Source organism: Gastrolobium bilobum, unplaced genomic scaffold, assembly GCF_033153095.1.
Source record: "Gastrolobium bilobum isolate Gb01-03AN ecotype WA unplaced genomic scaffold, APGP_CSIRO_Gbil_v1 utg15463, whole genome shotgun sequence".
In the NCBI taxonomy this organism is placed as follows: domain Eukaryota; kingdom Viridiplantae; phylum Streptophyta; class Magnoliopsida; order Fabales; family Fabaceae; genus Gastrolobium; species Gastrolobium bilobum.
The window spans coordinates 22,245-44,721 of record NW_026897110.1 but is presented as its reverse complement, the minus strand read 5'-3'; the positions used below and the strand labels follow the sequence as shown (position 1 = coordinate 44,721).

The window sequence follows — 22,477 nt, the reverse complement described above, 5'->3', positions numbered from 1 at the left end:
TATGTCTTGGTTTGACATCCTATAGGAAGCTAAAAAATGGGCTTCCTTCCCTTTTAGTTCAGTTATTTGTTTTTCATCTACTAAACCCTTTTCATTAGCATTGGCATTTTTTGAAGGAGAAAGCACACATGTTATTCTGAATCTACTTCCAGCGATTAGCAATTTATCTTGGGGCTTGGTATCTTATTTTAATCACCTTATTTGGTATCTATTTGCTTATTAAAAGTTCAAAATTTTCATAGTACATGTTGAGAGGCATGGTGTTTGTTCATTTGATGGACCTATGTAAACCTTATACTTTGATTCGCAGAGTGGATTAACTCTCAGTGGTGATGGGATTGAGAATTGCGCGGTCTTTTTTTCTTTTTTTTTCTTGGGGTACATTGTTTTGAAACTGCTTGTAACTATCAAATCTTAATGCAGAACGATGTCTTGTTGTCATTGTATTATTGTATGTTAATCAGATAGAATTATTAATATTACCATTATACTAAGAATGTTCCTTTCGTTTCACCAAGGAAGTATATGTTCATTGTTTTGTACCTACCTGAGCAAACTACCTAAACACTGCTACGTCTTCGTAACATAATTCCAGTATTGCGGTTAAAACAATAAAGTTCCAATTGCATCAAAATCTGGTAAATGCACCTGAAATTAGATAAGAAGGTAGGACATGCTATCTGTGTGGCTTTTAACTAGAATGATGCGGTTTATTAAACTGTATATTAAAAGGGAGAAAAAAATATCTACCTTATTTAAGCATGAATCAATCGTGTAGGAATGTAACAGTTATGTATTGTTGTCGTTAACATGTAAACTTAAACTCCTTTAGATTAATATTGTCAAACCCGTAATTTGCGAATGAATACGGTTAATGATATGACACCGTTTAAATGCACTGCGAGTAATAAGAATACAACTATTAAGAGCTTTTAAGATATCCAAGTGAACGTGGACTGTTTGTAACTCAAACTTTCAAGTAATTGTATTAATGTTATTTTAAGTAATTTCAAGAAACATAATGATTAAAATTCTCTTGAACAAATGTTTGTCATAAAAAATAAACTTTAGAACGTTACAATGAAGAATATGTAAGCTTTTCTTTTCTTTGAGGATTAATAAGGTACATCTTATTTCACTCACTACTCTTAAGCCCCATTTGCCGTATAAAATTGGAATACCATCTTCAATCTAACTACAACATTTAAATTTTCATATAAACATAACCATAAATCTTTCAAGATATTTATCTTGATTTTAATTTCATCCTGTTAACTATTTAAAATTCCATTAATTCAGAAAAAGTCTCAAACGCAGTCGCATCATGTTTTTTTAGCGTCAAATGGTAGTGGAGCGAGGATAGCAACATTAGTAGCAATTTTTCCTTCAGATACAAATTAACAAAATATCCCAGTGGAGTTTTGTTTTAGTGATCATAGAAAACTATCAGTAAAACCCCTGGGAGAGGGTGAACTTTACAAAATCAATTCATATTTTAGATATTTACATTTACACAAGACACAAATTGATAATCATGATAAATAATACACACGCGCGCGCGCACGTGCACTAGGTATTTTTGTTCTTCATTCCATACCATCCGATTATTTGTCGTCTCCAATGCCACTCTGACAACTGTCTATCGGAGAGTCATTCTCCACCGGTAGTATCAAACCCAAAGATACCGTTAATTCCAACGTCTCCTCTTAACTTAAATCAAAGCCAGCATCGGCATTTATGGCATACAGTAATTTGGTTTCCAATTGCTCCTTACTGTAACATGTTTATCAGGGAAAATAGTTTTAAAACTAGGCAAAAATTGATTCAACAATGATAACAGGAAGCAAGACAACCAAAAGAGACGAGATAATATGACAAGTTAAAATAACATCCCAAATCCAAACGCACGGTTTCAAGAAGTTCAAAATAACAAATTAAGCTGCGTATATACGACTATGTAAAGAAAGATGGCTCAAAAAGCGTCTGTTTTCACGATCATAATAATAGACTTGAGATCAATGATCATTCTAGGTGAAATAGTAACACGGAAATCATAAAGCACACACCTATTCTTCCCTTTCTTGAAAAAATGCAGAAAAACGTGGCATACGCAATGTATGAACTAAAATTGACACAAATGAAGCCTGTATGGAAATTTAAAGAATATTATTCAGAAGGGATGAAAATTTGTTCATGTTAAGTATATCCAGATGCTGACTATGCAGCATCAGTTATTGATAGAAGGTCAACCTTTAGTTACTCTATGTTCTTGTGTGGAAATCTAGTTTCGGCAACGGCCGAAAGAGTTTATGAGCTACTATGGATGAAGATTATATTGGATGATATGAAGATAAAATATGAAACTCCTGTGAAGTTATTCAGTGACAACAAATTAGCTATCAACATTGCCCATAATCTGGTTCGTGGCAGAACTAAACAGACCGGCATCTCATACAGGAGAAACAAGATAGTGAATTGATCAAATTGATCAACTTAACTTATGTTTCTTCAGAGGATCAGCTAGCATGTGCGTTAACCTAAAGGACTTCCTTCAAAGAGGTTGGCAAGCTCGGAATAATATTATATGCATTCACCAGCTCGAAGGGAGCATTGTGATAAATCTCACCTCATTCCAGCACATTTCACCACATAATATTCTCTATAAATCATTGTAACCATTGTAAAACATTTTGTTGTCATAGTTTAGTCATTATAGTAGAAAAATAACCATTTAGTTAGGTCTATATATTAGAATGAACCCATGGACAATATCATTTCAGAAATAATATTCAGTATTTTCCCATTCAAGTAATATTATTATTAATGTAAAAATGCCCCATCGTTCCTAAGATCAAATCTACTAAGCATAAATCTACTAAGCAGTAACGAAACAAATTTAAAGAATTTCAAGCTATGTACCATTCTCTCTCCCCCTAATAATTTTAGTTTCAAACATAAACCATACAATCAAAAACCACTTCCCGTTAAACTCAACTAGCGAGTGTGGAGTGGATGTAATCCTTGTACGCAGTCTTACTCTTGCATAATTGCAAAGAGGCTGTTTCCTGGATTCGAACCCATGACCTTTCAGTCATGAAAGAACAGTTTTACCACTGTTCTGGTTCACCCCCTTTACATAAACCATACAATCATTGCTCATTATTGTTCACTGACGGAACAGAATTTCTCATTATTCATGTCAGCATTACCAGTTCAGATATCTTCAACTATGGCCCTTTGCATTTTCTACAACAGTAACTACAAAACAATTCCATGTCAGCTTTGCAAAGGTAAACTAGCCTAGGACAAACCTTCTATAAGGCGGAAGCTTTAGTAGATTCATACAAGTAGCTGATGTCGGTAATCGATCAAGAGATTCCTCAGAAGCATTACCAGCAGCCCTACAAGAGACATCAGACAATTCCACTCTGTCATCCTTGTCTTCTAAATATACAAAGACATAGAAGGAAAAGAAAACAATTTGAGTAATATTTTTGAAAAACAAAAATCAGAACATAATTGCTGTAGCAGCATTCACCTTTGTATGCATAGCAAAGGTTCAAGATATCGAAAACCAAGCAATGGCCCACGAGAGCAACCTGTCACAAACCTGTAAAGATAACAATTTTATTATCCATATTGAGATCTGTCGTGTAAAAGGGATACTAAATTCTATATCTATGCATATCTTACTTCAAAAATTTCTTCCTGTTTTCCAATGAAAAGCCTTTGAGAACTTCCCAGAACATCTCAATCACATAATGCTCCTATCAGAAGAAATCACATGTTAGAATTCTGTAGTGTCAATAAGAACAAAGCTTTTTTAAGGCCAATGGGGTGTGTGGCCCTTCTCATCAGAACATCAAACATTGAGACTCTGCAACGATATTTAGACTGAATGGCAAAAGTAAAAATGAATACTACAAGATCCACAAATCCTCCTCAAGTTGCAGTTTAACATGAAGCAACTAAAGCTTTTAATTGTTCCTCAAGTTCTTTCTTTTGCTTTCCCCAGTAATCAGCTAATATCATAGATTTGACCCAATTTCATATTTCCAGCATATAATAATAAGCAATAATGGAAAAAGAAAATTAAAAACCATATACCAAATGATTTTTAAATAGCCTAATTAAATATTCAAACATAAATTAGATAACATCAAAGATCGAGGCTGAAGATCAATCTAGGAAAGCTGAAAAATTATGGTATCATTTGAATATTTCCTGCTAAGGCATTACTGACTAAATCCACATAAATGCCAAAGAGGGCTTACACTATGATAGCCTCCTGCATAGTTTGTATGCAGCCTCAAATCATCAAAATCCAAGCTGTCAATTGAACCTGATATCAGAAGCTGTGGAAAACAATAATGTCAAGCAAGTTTAAATCCCATTAAGAAGCAGCTACAGATGTTAACATTCTTTTAGAGAGAAAACTACTTGAAGATCACACCAAAAAAAATGACAATAAGGAACACAAAAGAGTGGGATAAGGCTTCCATGTCACTGCAATAACTAAGGATCATTAGGAACATAATTTGCAACTAAAGATAAAATTCAGTTATGTGCCTTTCTAGCAACGAGAAAGTTAGATAATTACATTTAGGAGAAAATGACAAGCATCCAGTGATTGAATACATCCTTAACATCACCGTGCAAGAGCAAGTATTAAAACCAACAATATGATGGAAAAAGAGAAAAGCATAGCTTTCAAGACCCGAAAGTGGACAAGATTATGAAAAAAACCTGAAGTTCATGCTCATTAAAGATATCAATCCAATCCTTCTGAATAAGTTGCTGAAATCCCCTCAAGAAATGAGAACTTTGTTGGCGTATCTGAAAGCATAATTTATTTATTTTTATAAAGTAATGAAAATGAATTGATTTGTAGTACAAGATGCAATCCAAATTAAAACAAAAACATTACCTGAAAATTCAAGCGGTGATTGGCGACAAGATGAATAAAAGTAATGACATTCTCATTAGTGACACGTAGGTTCCTTCCTCCAGGAAGCAGTTCCTCCTCTGTTTGCTCGCCATATTCATTATTTACCATAACAAAGTATAGTTCCAACTCCGAAATATCACCATCATAATGCTGTTCATAAAAACAAATTAAAGGGGCAAAAATTGAGTCATTCAAGAAAATAGAGGATGTCCCACAAAGAAATCTACCACCTTTAAAAACCATATAAAACCCCCAGCCCAAACCCAAAGTCCATACGTGAATACTATTTAATTGCAATGCAAAAACACATTACTTGTTTCAAATGACATCCAAAGTGTTTAATGTTGTACCAAAAAATAAATGAATATAAATAAAAACAAAAAAAGACGAAAAACGAAAAAACAAAAAACACTTTGAATAAAAAAACTAAACCCTAACTAGAAGGAGGAGGGGGGGGGAGGGGGGGGAGGGGGGGGGGACTAACAAGCTCATATTGAACTTTTTTAAGCCTTGATTACAGAATCCAATATTCAGAAATGGAATTGTATGTGTAAAATGAAGTCAATAAATAGTCAGAACTCAATACAAAAAGACCCACATGGATTAATAAAGGCTAAAATGAGATACCCGTAAATAATTCGTTGTTTATCCCAATGTTAGAGAGATAGAAACATTAATAAGTTTCTTGTGAACTGCAATAGCTAATATTTAGTAATATATACATGTCAATATGCATATTAAATTTGTGTTGTGTTATTATTAAAATAGTTTTCTTTAACTTATCCATATATATGTATTAGTAAGATAATTATTTCTCTCTTTATTTTTTTAAATGTAATCTGATTCAAATGCCAGTTAAACGGTCAAACCATGAACTGGTAGTCTTACCTATTTGATGAACAGCCTGGTTTTTAAAACACTGGATGTACAACTCAACAAATCACAATGATAAACATAGTAAAATTACCATGAGTGGCCGCATCAAACATTTGATTTATAATGCATGAAATCCTATCTTATTCCTAAGAAAGTAGCGGCAGTAAGTTGACTTCCAATAAGGAGAGACATTTAAGTTATACATTTTTTTCTTATTGACTCCGACATATATGTTAAAAAGAATAAGAGTTGGCATATGACTGTGTCCAATGCAAGTAGACCAAAGCCAAAGAAGTGGCATTACCTTGAGAAAAATAAGATGACGATATAGTTCTGGGTCCAAGGAAGGCAAGTCATTCAAATAGTTGTACCTGATATAAGGGAAACTAAAGGTGTAAGAAAGCAAGAAATATAGCATACTCTTATAGCATACCAGTCTAACACATTAAAGGACTTCCACAAATTCAGAAAAGACTCATTTGCTACAATCTCTTTCCAAAAAATAGTAAATCTAAGTACAACACTTTGGCAATTCTTTTTTTTTTTTTTAATATTTTGACCTAACAAATTGAATTAAAAAATATTTAATCCATGAAAATCACTTCAATAAAGGGGAAAAAGGAAGAATAGCTTGCTTACTAGAGTGCACACCACACAAATCATTTAATATGCTATCCTATCTGAATTAAACTTTAAAAAAAAAGTAAGTTTGTTCCAGATTTTAAGAAATAAGTAACAATGACACATTTGTATTGATTAGTAAGTGTACAAGTTTAATTAATTTCTACAAAAATACAATTTATCCACCTCCAGCTACATTTATATAAATGGCAATGCTACCGAGTCACATTTGTGAATCTCACATTAGTAAAGAGCAGCAGTAAGCAAGGAAAGAAAAACATAAAAATCCAGGATTTGAGCATTAAACAGTAAACACATTCAATTTAAATGAACAAACTACCTAAAGCAGAGCAAAAGACTCCTTCGGCCTTACTTTTGTTTCAATTTGCTCAAGAAGAATGTGGCAAATGGTACATCGACCAGGATTCCTTCAAACATAGCCTGCACAAGTAAGTAGTAACTGAAACACTGTCCCGATTAAGCGTAACCACAATAGGAAAAGAATGTAGACCAATTCAAACCATGTGAGTATGTGACAAAGAAGACAGAACAGCATTTGTAGTAGATTCATTCATTCAATGCAAAGCACTTTATTAAAGAGACAAATTAAAAAGGGAAGGGAGGAGGAGGGGGTACCTTTGCAAGAAGAGTACCAAGAAAGTGAAAAAATTGGAAATGTTGTTCATGTATCATTCCTGATCCAGGATTAGGATAAAGCAGGTGATCTGCTGTTTCCTGGATGTCGGCATGCCAAGAATCAGTAAATCATAAGGTAAAAATATAAGGATGACAAGGGAAGGATTATAAACTGAAGTAACATTCAATCACTCTACCTACCCAATTGCAACCATATTTTGATTCTCAAATACTCAAATATCGAATTTGGTAACATTGGATACTGTGTTGAAAATAACCTTCATATCAAATACAAATAATAGCATGATATTCATATTACCTTAAATAATCCATACTGTACATCAAACGCAGCACGTGCAATGTTCTCCATGAAATCTTTGAATATTCCACCGCCATCAATTCCAGCTTCTTCAACTCCAAATTCATTGACAAAAGTCACACGAATCTACAAGACAGCAAAAAGTAATCCCTCTTGCATAAAAGGAGGACTTACTAATTCTAGTTCCCCTAAAGACCAGAAAGTAGGGAATGATTAATAAATATGGCAATGAGCCTTGAAAAGGGTTTTACCAATCCTCGAAGATTATCTTCTGACAACTGACTCATTTGATTATAAGCATCTTCCAAAATACGGTCTCGTTTGATTCTGAACCGGTTTCTAGTCAATACTGCATGAGATCCATGTCTTTGCCTAGCTGCAACTAGTTGAGACTGACGAAACAATAAATAGATTATAGTCACTGTAAACTAATATATGAATGGACCAGTGACATTATGATAAGCAGAAACTCCAAAAAATTGCTGACAGCTATCTATTGTAAGTACATGATACAAAGATAACAAGTATCAAAATCAAAACTAAACAGTGAGATTCTTACAGAGAATATTTTAACCCTGCTTGTAAATGGTATCAAGAAAGGGGCCTGCTTCAAAATTTCATTTGCTCGTGTATGCTCCATTAAAGCCTGTGGAAAAAGGATTATAAAAATAAGAAATTAAGTTTCTATTCATATAACCTTGAAAATCAATGATGGAGAGAATACCTGAGAGATAAAGAAGTCATTCACCCCATCAGCATGGAAGTCACTGGGGGAAGTAAATTGCCGCCTGTTGTTCCAATCTTGCAGCTATGGAAGAATTTCAAAATGCAAGTTAGAAACATGATAAAGGAAGACCAATTCACATCATATGGCTATTGGTGGAAAATAAATATGCATTCCTCTTCCGAGTAACAAATACAAAGGATCTTGTAATACAGAGATTAGAAAGTAAGGAAAACCTCAATATCCTTTTACTTATTTGATATGTAAAGAACCAATTCAATTCAAAAGCTTAAGCTGTTGGGTGAGGCTACATTAACGGTTTTATTTCTCTAACACGCCCCTTCATACGACAGCCCACTGAGCTTGAAGAGTAGACAATGCACAGGCCCACCTACCTGTACTTAGAAACTCCACAATGCTTAATTGATTATTAATTAAATGGGGGGCGGTGAGGATTGAACCCGTGACACCGAGGCTCTGATACCATGTAAAAAACTAATTCAATCCAAAAGCTTAAGCTGTTGAGTAAGGCTACATTAACGGTTTTATACTTCTCGAACATGATAGAAAAAATATCTTATTAGGGAGAAAAGAGTGAAAGTAGAACTAGAGATATAAGATAACCCCCAAAACAGAATAAGGAAGAAACAAAAAAGGAAAAACAAGGAACAAAAACTGAAGCAAAAGCTGCCCATTCTCTCTGCATTAGAAATAGAAATTCCTCTGAAACACTCCTGAGCATAAAAACAAAAAAGCCATAAAAACAAACCAATTCTAAAGCAAAACCCTAAGAGAATGCCCTTAGAGATATAAAAAAATATAGAATATCATGATATTTTCCTACTGAGATGTAACAGGAAACATGAAATAAGATATACAACATGTAGACTGTTTCTACCTGGGAGAGAAGCTCAGAGACAACAACGCTAACCCTCTGTTGAATGGCTTGAACAGACTGCCTCTTACTAGCGGAACTAACTGGAACAGATTTCACCGAATTAGCAGATGTGGTATGATTCACCCACAGTAGCTGCCACAGAGCCTGTGGAAACAGAAAAATTACCCAGAATTAATTGTCACTGCAAATAAGCTCCCACTTGTATTCAGAGTTTCTGCAGAAACCATGAGCATGGTCAAGGCTACCTATTTTACAAAAATGTAACATACCCTAGTTCTTTGGACTCATATATACTAGTGGCATACAACCTTGCAAAGATTCAACACACCTTATTTAGGTCATACTTAACTCTATCCATCTTTTTTTCTAAGGAGTTAAACCACAAAACTCTCAATAATTTTTCCTACAAAAACAGATCATAAAACACCTTACCTGTCTCAATATAATGATAAGGCTTCTAATATCCTTCAGTGATAGTGGTTTCTCCTGCTCGTAAAATTCTTCATTATCAACTATCATAAGCATGTGTCTGATAAGAGAAAAATGGGATATAGTATACTTAAGTCATCAAGATCAAATAGAATATGTTTAATGTTGAAAAAAAAGGCAACCTTGAGCAGAGAGAGAACATTTCTTGCATCCATTCAAGAATTTATTAAACAAGATAATAGTACAAAACAATCTTACTTGTAGACCGGACAGAACACAGCCAGAGGTAACAGCCAACCAGGTGCATCACCCGAGAGGTATGATAACCACTCAGACAAAGATGACCATTTTTTATTCTCGTGGCACCGCTTCATAAAATTCCAAAGCATTGGAACAAGTTCAGTTCTGTAAGCAAGCACAGTCATAATCCGTTCAAGTGGCAGTTTGCTGAAGGTAACATATAAAAACCAACAAACCGCCCCAACAGCTGAAACCTCTCTATCATCTGGTGCATAATCTGAACCACTGACAGATGAAATCTCTTTAAATAGTATATTTGTCTGCACATGTCAAGAAGTAAACATTCTCAATCAATTTTTAGAAAAAATGATATAGAAAATTTACCAATCAGATGACATTTTAGATACAAATGTCATTTGTAAGATGGTATACCAGTTGCAGAAGGAAGCGAGGATTTATGCCATTATAAATTTGCTGCTCCAATTTCCTATCTAAAGCTACTTCCGTGACTTCATCATTTCCAATTATGTCATCCTCAACAATCATAGAACCTGACATTAACGCTCAAAAGCTTAAGAGGAAACAGTAAGGAGGGAAAACCATCCCGCTTTATTAAAAAATGATCAATTTAAAAACCATAAAAATGTATTTCAGAATTTGATGAAGTAACTAAGCACGATACCATGTTATGTGCAGGTCAAATTCAGAAACAATATTGTAGGTTTATTTGTTTGGGGTTCTTGGTGAACAATGGGCATGTTCTTCCACTTTAGACTTAGGAGAAGTTTCTCATCATACACTTAAAAAAAAAAATTGTCCGGAATGAGGAGGCTGTGACATTATGACAGTGCACAGTTTTAGCAGTTCTCTAATATATTTGGTTGGAGAAGGGTGCCTGCATTTACAATGAGTCTACCATGAAATTTATTTTGGGATAGACTTGGGCTTGTTCTGCCCATGGTTGTATCAATGGAGCTTATATAACTGACATGAAAAGAGATTTGACTGTTTTGTTGCATTTTTGGGCCACTTTGGCTAGCAGTTCTTCTTTCCATTTTTTCAGTAGGACTATTCATCTTTCCCTGGATGTATTTTCCTGTTTTTCTTTCTATTAATACATTCTTTTATACCAAAATAAAAATTACGATGGTATTCTTCAGTAAAAGTAAAATCTAAAATTAAAAATGTAAAATAAAATCGAGCATATTATAAGAAAGCATACCATCTATACTATTGGATGTTTTCACAGATGGGAGTGGCTCGAGCAAAAACGTAGTAACAGCAGCAAGGTCTATGGCCTGAATGAGAACAAACAGAAATCAAATTAAAAATTGAGTTCATGAGCCAAAGTTTGAAGCTTCAATTGCATGCTTGCTTCAAATAATTTAAACCGCCACCCCAACAAACAAAAAAAGATTCACTTTAAATGTCAAATCTAAAGAAAAAGCTCTATTTAAATGATCTAGAATGTAAAAAAGTGAATCCTTTTTTGTTTGTTAAAAAAGTGTCAGAATACTAGTCCACAGCTCTAAATTCATTAGAACGCAAATCTAGATTCATTAGCATATTTTGTACATGTTAGAATATTAGCCAACTATGGTTATGATTATGGGTAATAATTGATATTAATTAGCTCTTTATTCTGTAATTAGTCCTTGATTAGCTCATGTACTAAATGCACTCAAAGTACCAAAAAGATGGACTAAGTGTAAGTAATGCATATGCACTTTCTTTCAAACACTCATTGTTTCTATAAGAAATAATAGATAGATCAAACTTCCATGACTTGTTCAATATGTAAAGCCTCAAGGCCCTAACCCAGCATCCCTGTAAATCTTTTCCCCCTAATGATCATTCAACATTTAGTGAAAAAAAAATTTGTAAGTCTGACCCAACCACAACAATAAGTACACAAAAGTTAGCAAAAAGAAGAAAAAAGGATGCAAAAGCTGGTCATTTTAGCATTGCCTCTGCGTTGTCCTTTGAGAATTGCTAGAATATTAGAATGAAAGGACAATCATAAGTTCTACATTATATTTTTATTACTGTAACTTGATGCACACAAACAATACTGAGCTAGCATGAGAAAAACTCTTCATGACACTCAACGATTCCTCTTTAAAAGATACTTATAAATTGACATTTTGTCAAGAAAAGCACTTTTTTGTCCAAAATTTGTGTAACACGTGTCCTATATATACGGTTGGTCAGTCACATTTATAAATGGCAGAAAAGAAAAGCATATTATCAAGATTTGAAGAATTCCATGAGAAGACAAAAAGATTTTGGAATAATTAAGAAGATTTTATAGAAGTTGTGACAAAGTCAATACAAGATGTGGGCTCCTACAGATTGCAATTACCCTTTCTATAAATTGTAACAAATTCTAAGTTAAACTTTCACCCACAACCACAGTTAAGAGTGTTAGTGTTAATAGTGTAGAAGTCCCGCATTGAGTGTGTCTCTTTGTATTCTTCAATTGGTTTGCTATATAATAGCACCAATGTTGTGTAGTTTAATACAACAAGGATTACTATCATTTCCTCTTGTATCTATGAGATTTAACATGATATCAGAGCCTAACAAGAGGAATCTTAATCCGTTTAACTTAGTTCTATTTTCCATAATTTCAATATGGTTATAGAGAGATATCACCCTCCTTGAGGGATTCCCGTTTCTTTTTCGGGTTTTTCTTAGTATGCTCTGTGACTGCAGCTTAGACTGATCTGTCACATCAGAAAAGAATGATCCTTGGGAAGTTGTTGGGTTGACCACCGTTGTCGTTGACCGACTACCGTTGACCGCGTCGTCCACCGTTGACAGCCTTCTCCGGCGACTTTTCCGGTGACTTTTGATTTTCCGGCGACTTTTTCGGCGATCCACCACCGTCTCCGACGAACCACCGCGAAGCTTTGTTTTTCTTTAATCTTCTTTCTTCCCAAGATGGAGTATTTATACTATTCATCATCCATCTTGAGGGGGAGCACTGTCCAAGTTGCTGATGTTGTCTCCGCTAATGTTAATTCCAACACCGAAGTTCCTCTTGAGGGGGAGCACTGTCCATGTTGCTGATGGTCATTCCAGCATAATTATCTTTGCCGATGATAATTCCGACACTGTTTAGAAGTTCCTCTTAAGGGGGAGCACTGTCCATGTTGCTGATGGTCATTCCAGCACAATTGTCTTTGCCGATGATAATTCTGGCACTGTTTAGAAGTTCCTCTTGAGGGGGAGCACTGTCCATGTTGCTGATGGCCATTCCAGCACAATTGTCTTTGGCGATGATCATTTCGCAATCTTCCATGTTGATATTCATTTCGACGCCATTTTTAGCACATTGTTGATTTTTGGTTTCTCATTTAGGAGATTTATTTTGATGTTATGTTACTTGGTCTTTCTTGTAATAAGCTTGTAGCATAGTCAAGGGGAAACCACGGCTGCTCACCAACTGTTAAATGAAATGTCTGAGAGGGATCTTGATACTGATGTCCTGGTCAGCTCAGTTGTCTTTGCCGATAATAATTCTGGCACCATCCATGCTCTGATGTCCATTCCAGCACTGTCTCTTTATCAGCTCTTCAGACTGATGGTCATTCCAGTTGATTTGTTGTACTTAGTCATTTCATTTCGTTGATGTAGCATTGTTGTTTTTTGGTTCCTAATGGGAGTATTATTTATGTATCAAGCTTGTAGCATATGATCTATATGCTACAGCTTGAGGGGGAGTGTTAAGAGTGTTAGTGTTAATAGTGAAGAAGTCCCACATTGAGTGTGTCTCTTTGTATTCTTCAATTGGTTTGCTATATAATAGCACCAATGTTGTGTAGTTTAATACAACAAGGATTACTATCATTTCCTCTTGTATCTATGAGATTTAACAACCACAATAATTCAGCTGCAGATTAAAGGCCCATTACTGCATGAGATAATTGAAGGAAGACCTCCAACATCAAATGTAATAAAAGAAAAGCAATTCAAGTCTTTCTTGTCTACTGTTTTATAGAAGATATATAATCAACACCTTGTAACTCTCTTGTCTCCCATAATAAAAGCACCTTCATGTAAGCAAATAAAAACCTATAGGGGACATCATCAATTCCATTTTAATAAAAGTAAAGATCAAAATTCCTACTGCATCAAATGTACATCAAGAGAACTATCTCTTCAACTAGATTAGTCATAATGTGAGATGTATGAAGCAAGTGAATCTGTGAAAGTTAATAACAGGTGCATACTGCAGTGAATAAGCTCCTTACCATATCAAGTGAACAGTCAGGATGAGACAAAGCTATTGCAGCAGTTTCTAATATATTTCCAAGGATACAGGCATAGCTAGGAAATTCATTTGATATATCCTTAGGTAGTAAATTGATCAGATTTTGACCAAACGTTGCCATTTGATGAATGTAACATTGGCTTAGGTCCTCTGCTGCAAAAACCTGAGTACCAAAGATAATAAACGTTTTACAAAACATCCAAAAAAAAAAAGATCTGGAACACTGGCAAGCACACAAAGGATCCTCCAGCATGAAGACTGGAGATATCATGAAATGATTGTAGACAAAAGCAATAAAAAAGTTTAAATTATCAATCACTCTTAATCAGCTTAAAGCCCTCCTGGTGTAGATTCCAATTCAACTATATGTGCAATTATTAAGTCCAGTGTAGGTCCCTTATCACATCTAAAAATAGAGTAAATAATCCTTTCACATTGTCCAGTTGCTTATGAGTGAAGGATTGCTTTGTTGGTTTTTTGTTTTCATCCAGTTGGAATTTATTGGGGGATATAAGTTGATTGCCCATTTAAGTGTTATGCAATTGTGCAAAAGGAATTAGAGATATGAATTTATGCATTAAATTATTCAATATGTCTATTTTGACAGAAGCATTGAAGGAATTTTAAATGAGCTTAGAACTCACAAAGTAAATTGCAGATGCAGTATCCGAAGACTTTCTTTCAATGGTTCCTCGTGAATTTTAAAAACCAAGGTTTCTATGTTAATTTTCTAGCTTCTCTAAATTGTATTAACACTTTTCCTGCTTTTAGTTTTCCCTAAAAATTTATGAAAAGGTAGGCATCATTTATGACTAATACATCTCGTAACCTTCTACTTATCACAAAGAAAAGGAACCCCATCAAACAGAATTAGAACACATACCTGTCTTAAGTTTGGGAAAAGATGCCACAAGAAAGGAATCGTAATGATCTGTGAAGAAAAGCTATATCTTGGATTGATATGTGAACAGATACATGGCTTCTGACCAACGTGACATATTACAGCCATAAGCATACGCTCCAATGATGATCCCTTTCCAATGGAAAAACAATTTTCTGCATTATCCTACAGCAGATCACTTAGGAAGTTTAAGTATTTGACTGATAAATGATATGAATTATGATAGATTAACAATAAGAATGACACAGATGGAGTAAACAACTTATATTGCATATTTAATCCATTGGCCTAGTTTTTTTTTTTACAAGGTAGGAGAGCCCAATTGGGATCTAGGTGGGGAAAAGGGGAAATTGGTTGTTGGGGCACTATTGTAACCTGATTTGGTGGGTAACAAAATTTAGAGATTTGTATTGTCCCTTGGAATGCTTTATGTCCGGTAGTAATATCGGTTGAACAATCAAATGAAGTACATTCTTTTTGTGCTATGTTGTCCCTTACTTTTTAGCAAAACAAATGCACCCTACGGCTCCTTAGTGACCACAGGAGGTGCCACTTGGCTACAAAGCCATTGGCCTTGTATTTCTTTACTAAATAGATTTTTACACAGAAGAATAATATAGAATCAAAAGTTAATCGATGACTTTTGGTATAGTTTGAATGAAATTTTCTTCAAACTTATGAACCGCTTTTGGTAATAATTAATAAATGTTACTTGAGGAAGATGTTAAGAAGTTTTGATTTAAAATACGCCTGATTGACCATGTTGCCCCTATTTTAAAAATGATTATCACTTTGCCTCTCTTCCCAACCTATGTACCAATTTAACCCCTTCTCAAATTATATACCAGTTTACCCCTATATGACCAAAGTTTGACCGACACTTACTCATGTAAATGACTTACCAAGGACTGAGGTTTGATCAAATTTTGATCAAATAGGGGCAAAATGGTCAATCAACCTTAGAGCACTCTATGGTACATATTCACCCATCGACCCACTAACGGGAATGGCTATGGGATGATTTTTATTTGAAATGAATTGCATCCCCAGCCCCAAATCAATGCAAAATCAAAAATGAAAAAAAATATATTAATAAAGAAAAAAGAGAAGAGATAAAGGAACAAGGACAAATCCTATTACTGAGAGTGATATATGCAAAGAAATATGCACAACTTTGCTGCATATTTTAGCCACTTTGGCTGGGTGCTTTCTTTATTGTGCTCCTTTTTTATAAGAAAATCTTATCCTCCCCCAGCTTTTCTAATAATATTTTCTTATATCAAAAATGTAATTGTAATGCAAAAAGCTCAGAGAAGCATCCATTTTGAAGAAATCCATGTCATGATAAATATACTTTGTCATGTGACACTTCTACAAAACAAGGATTTTTTTCACCAAAAAAGACAAGGAAAGATAGTAAACTAAATCATTATTTCCCTTGCTCGCTCACATATTTTTCAAACACGTGATAGTCTGACAAATTATGAAATAACTTGATTCTGAAAGATAGTACCTTTCCTGTAAGAATGATCTCTCTGAGTAGGCTGAATGCATTGTTTTGAAAGAGATATCCTACTATATTACAGCTCCACGACAATTTGGGATCAATTAACAATACCAAAGCTTCCAATAAAGGAATAGCTGACATATTCAATTCCTCAGGAGTTAATAAAAGTTGATCCTTCAACTGATTTCTGTCCAATTAAAAAAAACTAAATAAGCACGCTAGCAGAGAAACCAAAAAAAACAAAGTAGCAAAAATATAAGGACTTCTGAAGTTTATTAAAAAAATAATAATATATCAACATTTGAAACCAAGGCAGGATATGATTAAAAAATATCCATGAAGATTACAAGTTTCTAGGTTGTCATGAAATACATGCATATCACCCAACAGGCCAACATACAAGCACGGAAGGGATGAGGCACTATTTATCGAGTGACCATCTTATACACCATTTTTGGTGACAGAAGTAGAAATGGAACAATCAACCAAAGTACAGCTCCCATTCTAATTATCTATCATAGTTCAGATATTTTTAAGTGACAATTTTTAATTTTTTTATTTACAAAATAAGATAAAAAGTGAAATATCCGGAGTCAGAGAGTGGCGCCATGAAAACAACAGTTACAGATTGTTGCAGCATATTAAAAATTAGAAATGCTATAGGCAAAAATTTAGTCATGGAATACTTGAGTTGTAAGGTTTTCGGTAAGAATGAAAATATTTTATTTTATTCAAGGTCCTTATATTCCTTGGAACTTTCACATCTACAGAAAGTCAGTGATAGAAAAACTAAAGAACTAGAGTTCCTTCTTTTATGATCCTATTCATCTCTCCTTGGATTTTGAATTCTTCTGCTGTGTTTTTTTTTTAATTGTTTTCTCAGTTTCTAATTCAAATATCCTAATCTTTAGATATAATACTCTTTGGCAAGCCCATTTTGAAGTCTAAAGCTCCCTTTAAGGTCAAGTCTTTCATTTTGACAACGGATAGCATCCCTTATCCTGGATCAATGTTGTCAAAATTGCAATTTTACTGTAGGATCGTCAGATCCTGCGATTTCCATGGAGGTTTAGGATCCCAATCACACAGAAGATAGTGATCAATTTAACTATCTTAACGAGCTGGACAACCTACGACTAACAGGCTGATAAAACTGACTTGCAACTGAAGTCCAATGAATCTCCTTCCACCACTTGCCCCAACCTCTCAGTCCCTTGCTGATCTTTGTTCCTCTTCGTCATCAACCTCTGCCAGTTGTCTCTGTTCGTCGTCGATCTTTGGCCTCCATCTCTGCTGGGTGAATATTTTGTATTTTAGACAGGATCTATCTTATGAACTATGTTACAATCACACGATTTACGTGTCCTCCCCCCTCTTTTGATACCAATGTAAGATCTCAATTTTGATAACCTTGTTCTAGATAACAGCCATCCAAAAAATTCTAGCTCTTGACAAATAGAAATATAAAATCTACCCCAACTACAGTCACCATCAACTCATATCATTAGCTTTTTACGCATCAAGGTACTCCAATAATTAAAACAACAGCAGATATGTCAATCTCGCAATTTTGGATACTTCCTCAGTTTTTTAATTAGTGTTAGAAATGTAATATAGAATCATTATTGACCTTCATTCAATAGCTTAAACTTTTGAAAGAGTCCGTTCATAATATGATGTCAGAGTATCTATGATCAAGACTTCAACCCTTGATACCCCATTCTTCTAATTAAAAGTTGAATTTCAACAAGACATAAGTGGACTTGTGCAATATCCAAACTTCAAACTCAGAGATCTAACGTGACGAGGCCCGATAGAAATGTAATATAAAAGCACTCATGTGCCGTCACTTGATAGTTTAAACTTTTGGGAAAATTGGTTCATGACAATTAGCATCCTAATAATTATAAAAATTTAAAGAAGCGAAAACAAATGTGTACAGGTTCGAAATGAGCATGTTTTGAGAGGCACTTTCAAAATTTGCTACAAAATATAAGATATGCCAATTAGCACAAAGTAGAAAAACAAAAATGCTTTAAGAGATAAAACTGCTTCTGTTATTAATCTTAATCAAGTAGCTCTTACACTACCACACATGCCAAACTGTGACAGAAAAAAAATTATTACAAAATATAAATTAATTAGATTTCGTTTCAAAATGCCGTGCACTTTAACATATGAGAAAAGACATACAAATCAAAATACAATCAGAACCAATTCAACATGAATAAGAGGAAACACTCGACAGCATAGTTAATATATTACTACACAAAATAATAAAGAGAACAGTAACAACAGACTAGATAATTTAAGAGAGCCAAAGGCCCAGAAAATAATGGATTTAAAATAAAGCCACGAAGCCAACCTATTATGATGTAGAGCACGAATACAAGCATGTACAAATTGCTTCACTCGGTAGTTCACCAAAGTACACGTGGATGAGTAATCCACACCCGCAAAAAGCCTCACAACATCCCCTGTTGCAACGATTTTAGTTCTACAAGTTTAGTGCACAAAAGCAAAATCTTGGGGGTGGGGTTGGGAATGCAGGCAAGTATCTACAATATTTCGAACTGCTTTTCCTCTAACAATCACCAGAGGTAAAAATACTAGCAACATTAGCATGCAGTAAAAGTTAAGATCTACACACTTTTGTCTCTATGTCCTTAGGAGATGATAATGAGACATCTAGAATACATCCTCTGTCAAATAAACATCATAAGGATTACAAAGGACATTTATAAAATTAAAATTTTAAAAAAGTGGAGATTAAATCCTAAATTGTAGTCTGCTCATTATATGATTTCACATAAAACTTCTTGTTTCCACATAAAAGAAGTTATTAAGAAAAGGGAGATTACAGACAATAAATAGAAAAATTACAGAGAAAACTATATTCTTTAACACCTTCAGCAAAAGTCATTAATAGTTTAAAGAACCTTGGGATACACCACTCCAAAAGCTAGCTCAAAGGGTGGGAGTGCCCAAGGTCTTATAAACTCCACATTAGTTGGAACCAACAACCAATGTGGAACTATATATCTCAACACGCTCCCTCACACGATAGCCCATTGGGCTTGAAGAGTGGACAATGCAACAGGCTCAGCCAACCTGTGCTAAGAAACGCCACAAGAGAAAGTGGGGGGCGGCGAGACTTTGATACCATGTAAAGAACCTTGGGATACACCACCCCAAAAGCTAGCTCCAAGGGTGGGAGTGCCCAAGGTCTTATAAACTCCACATTAGTTGGAACCAACAACCAATGTAGGACTATATATCTCAACAAATAGTACCAATATTTGAACGCTTCTGACTATCTCAAGATTTTTCAAAAAGTATAATTAATGGGGCCAATAATAAAGACAGTATGTGGCAGGATTTCAATTCTGTGAATTCAACAGCCATAATTTTTTTTTGTTTTTATGAGGGGAAGGGCTAACTCTGCAATCATCCTGATTGTCAATTGGAGGGAACATATACAAACAGCTAGAAACAAAACAAGCACCATTTAGGTCAGTTGGCTACATTAGAAATCTCTTTTTTGATGGAAAAAAGATTAAATGTAAAACAAATATACGTTCCACTTTACAATTTTTTCTAAATACAGTAGAAAATAAACTGTAAGAACCATAGGAAATGGAAGGGTGATTAAGAATTACCATTGTCTTGAACAAACCACTGAATCAATCGGCATATATGCACAAGAGCTAAAAAATCATCATTGTTTTCTGCCTTAAAGAAAAAGAGGAACTGGTAGAGGAAATCAGACTCCAGACCAAAAGAATTCCTGAATGCACACAAGATGACATTAATTTGAGAAGTAATGGTGCAATGTTCAAGTAATATAATACCAAAATAAAATGCATCACTAATTTTTACAGAAGCTTATAGTAAAAGAAAGTGAAGACCATTCATGCAATTATAACAATCAAATTTCACCTGTCTACATTCTGACAGTACTTCCCATGGGCTTTATAGAACTTCTCTCGCAACTTAGATTGTTCAGTTCTGACAGCTTTTCTCCCTCTGAAGCATTTCTGTAACTAGAATCAGTCACAATTTGCATGACACATGACATAATGTTGACTCCCATCAACATCAATGTTCCTTCGCAGCATAGCCATACATTGTATTAAATTACCACACATCAAACTACAATCTAGGCAGCTAAACTTGAGGAACTGCACAACACTGCAATCATACTTTAATGTAGCTTTGAATATTCAAAATATTTTATAAATTTATGATAAAAATATCATTAAATCATAGAAATTAAGGAGCACCTATCATTGCCAAAATTAAAAAAAGCAATGCAACTATGATTGAGATAGTAGATACTAAATTTATTTTTACTATGATGCACGGCATAATTCAACACAAAAATTTAATAATACAATAACAATTGATTACAGATGTGAAAGCATCGAAAGTAATGTGTTAATAAATAACTGAAAGCATAGATATTGTTAACGAACTCAGTTAGTTCTACATGACCCATTAAGCTGTAACCATGAAACAACTTCAAATTATTCACCAGGAAGTCTTAGTGGTGAGGAGGGTAGGGAGACATTGTTCAACTTGGAAGCGGTATTTTTTGGGGGGATAGGTATGGTGGGTATAGTGAAAGTGGGAATCAGGATGTTCGAACATTTGTTAGAGGTTTTTCCTCTCCTCTAGACCTCTAATTCTATCAACTCTCTTCTATGAATAATTTCCCCATAAAATAGTTTTTATTGCATTTAGAGTCCTGATTTTTTCTTGGAACTTTCTCTTCCTCAAACACTTCAGTGAGGGAGGTGAACCAGAGTCCTTTCTTCTTTTACTTGATTCTATTTATCTCTACTCCCACCCAAATAAGTGAATTTGGAATTTGGACTCTTCCGGTGTATTTCTTTCAAGTCCTTTTCTCAGTTTATAACTCAATCTCCCAATCTTAAGAGGTTCTCTTTGACACTCTCATTTTGGAAGTCTAAAACTCGCTGTAAAGCCAAATCATTCATTTATACAATGATACAAAATTGGATTAATACACATGTTACAAATTAGTAGACTTCACACAGCTCTTTCTTCTAATAGATGCTTAATGAGGTCTAGTTCCAGAAACATTTGCCCTTTTATTTCTCCGTTGGCTAACTTGTTATGGGACAGTGAATAATTCAATTTGGGATTCTATGTGAACCAAGGATGTGGCTTTCAACTTGGAGCAAATTTCTTATAAGTTTTAATGGTTTTGGCAAGAATAAGAAGACTTCAATCTTATAACAGTATGCTGCATTTGCAATCTTTTGCGTGTAACTAGTTGGAAAGGAACGCCATTACATTCAAGGATGTCTCTCTGTTCTTCAATCTATTATGGGATGTGTTTGTGTTAACGAAGAATTTAGCAAATTTCACTAGCTGCCAAACTTGGCAGTTGTTTTATAGAACAATTGCAAGTTACAGCTATGCACAAACAATCGCAAGATTAAAACCCTCCAAATGCACTTAAAAGCAAAACCTGAATTCTCAGTGCAGCAGAGTTCTGCTGGCGCAACCATAGGCGCCGGTTGCGTTCTACTCGTGTCTGCTCAAGTAGGTTCTTCCTGTCCCTTTCCTTTGAGCTGCGACCACCTAAATCAACACGTTTTCGGTTAGAAGGATCGCCGCTGAAGAACATTTTTGATTCTCTTTCCTGCGCGGGCTTGGCCAATTCATGCCCTAGTTTCCATCAGAACAATGATCGTGGCACTGAAGGCGCGGTTTTATTTGCAATCACAGTTGGCTTGAGTTGGAAGAAAAAGATTTTGCGGAGAAAGTTGCCCTAGAATCCAAGAAAGTGTGAAGCGATTTCTTTGGAGCGAGACGCGAGGAAAGTATAACGAGAATTCTGAAGAGTATACATGAATTCAATTACAGCGGAATTATAATAATAATCATATGGAAATTCTGTATTTTATATAGAAAATAACAGAAAATTTTCCAAAATTTTCTACTTCCCCAAGTGAACTGGATATGATAATTATGATTAATACATTATTGGTTTAATTTTGTTTTTAAAGTTGATTTAGAAACTAAGTTATAAATCAAGTTTAATAAGTTTGACTTAGAAGCCCTGCAAGCTCA

The 22,477-nt window shown here is 34.6% G+C and overlaps 1 protein-coding gene across 3 annotated transcripts; it reads right to left on the bottom strand.

Annotated features, from left to right (window-relative positions):
• Nucleotides 1-1,358: 1,358 nt before the first annotated feature.
• LOC133304263 (E3 ubiquitin-protein ligase UPL6-like) lies at nucleotides 1,359-22,259 on the bottom strand. Of its 3 annotated transcripts, none has more exons than XM_061504269.1 (26): nucleotides 21,873-22,259; nucleotides 20,315-20,412; nucleotides 20,035-20,162; nucleotides 18,741-18,852; nucleotides 16,382-16,562; nucleotides 14,851-15,033; nucleotides 13,948-14,130; nucleotides 10,914-10,989; nucleotides 10,124-10,242; nucleotides 9,710-10,011; nucleotides 9,455-9,551; nucleotides 9,023-9,166; nucleotides 8,125-8,208; nucleotides 7,960-8,046; nucleotides 7,652-7,792; nucleotides 7,401-7,526; nucleotides 7,082-7,180; nucleotides 6,819-6,886; nucleotides 6,129-6,195; nucleotides 4,928-5,098; nucleotides 4,747-4,836; nucleotides 4,275-4,355; nucleotides 3,694-3,767; nucleotides 3,539-3,610; nucleotides 3,312-3,401; nucleotides 1,359-1,773 (listed from the first exon to the last, which is right to left on the bottom strand). In XM_061504269.1, the coding sequence occupies exons 1-26, from the start codon at nucleotides 22,029-22,031 to the stop codon at nucleotides 1,707-1,709; spliced, it is 3,099 nt and encodes a 1,032-aa protein (XP_061360253.1). In that variant the 5' UTR covers nucleotides 22,032-22,259; the 3' UTR covers nucleotides 1,359-1,706. The 3 variants fall into 3 exon arrangements, with proteins under 3 accessions (XP_061360253.1, XP_061360254.1, XP_061360255.1); XM_061504270.1 differs by having other exon boundaries at nucleotides 10,124-10,200; XM_061504271.1 differs by lacking the exons at nucleotides 1,359-1,773; nucleotides 3,312-3,401; nucleotides 3,539-3,610 and having other exon boundaries at nucleotides 3,721-3,767; nucleotides 4,275-4,329.
• Between the last annotated feature and the right edge of the window lie 218 nt (nucleotides 22,260-22,477).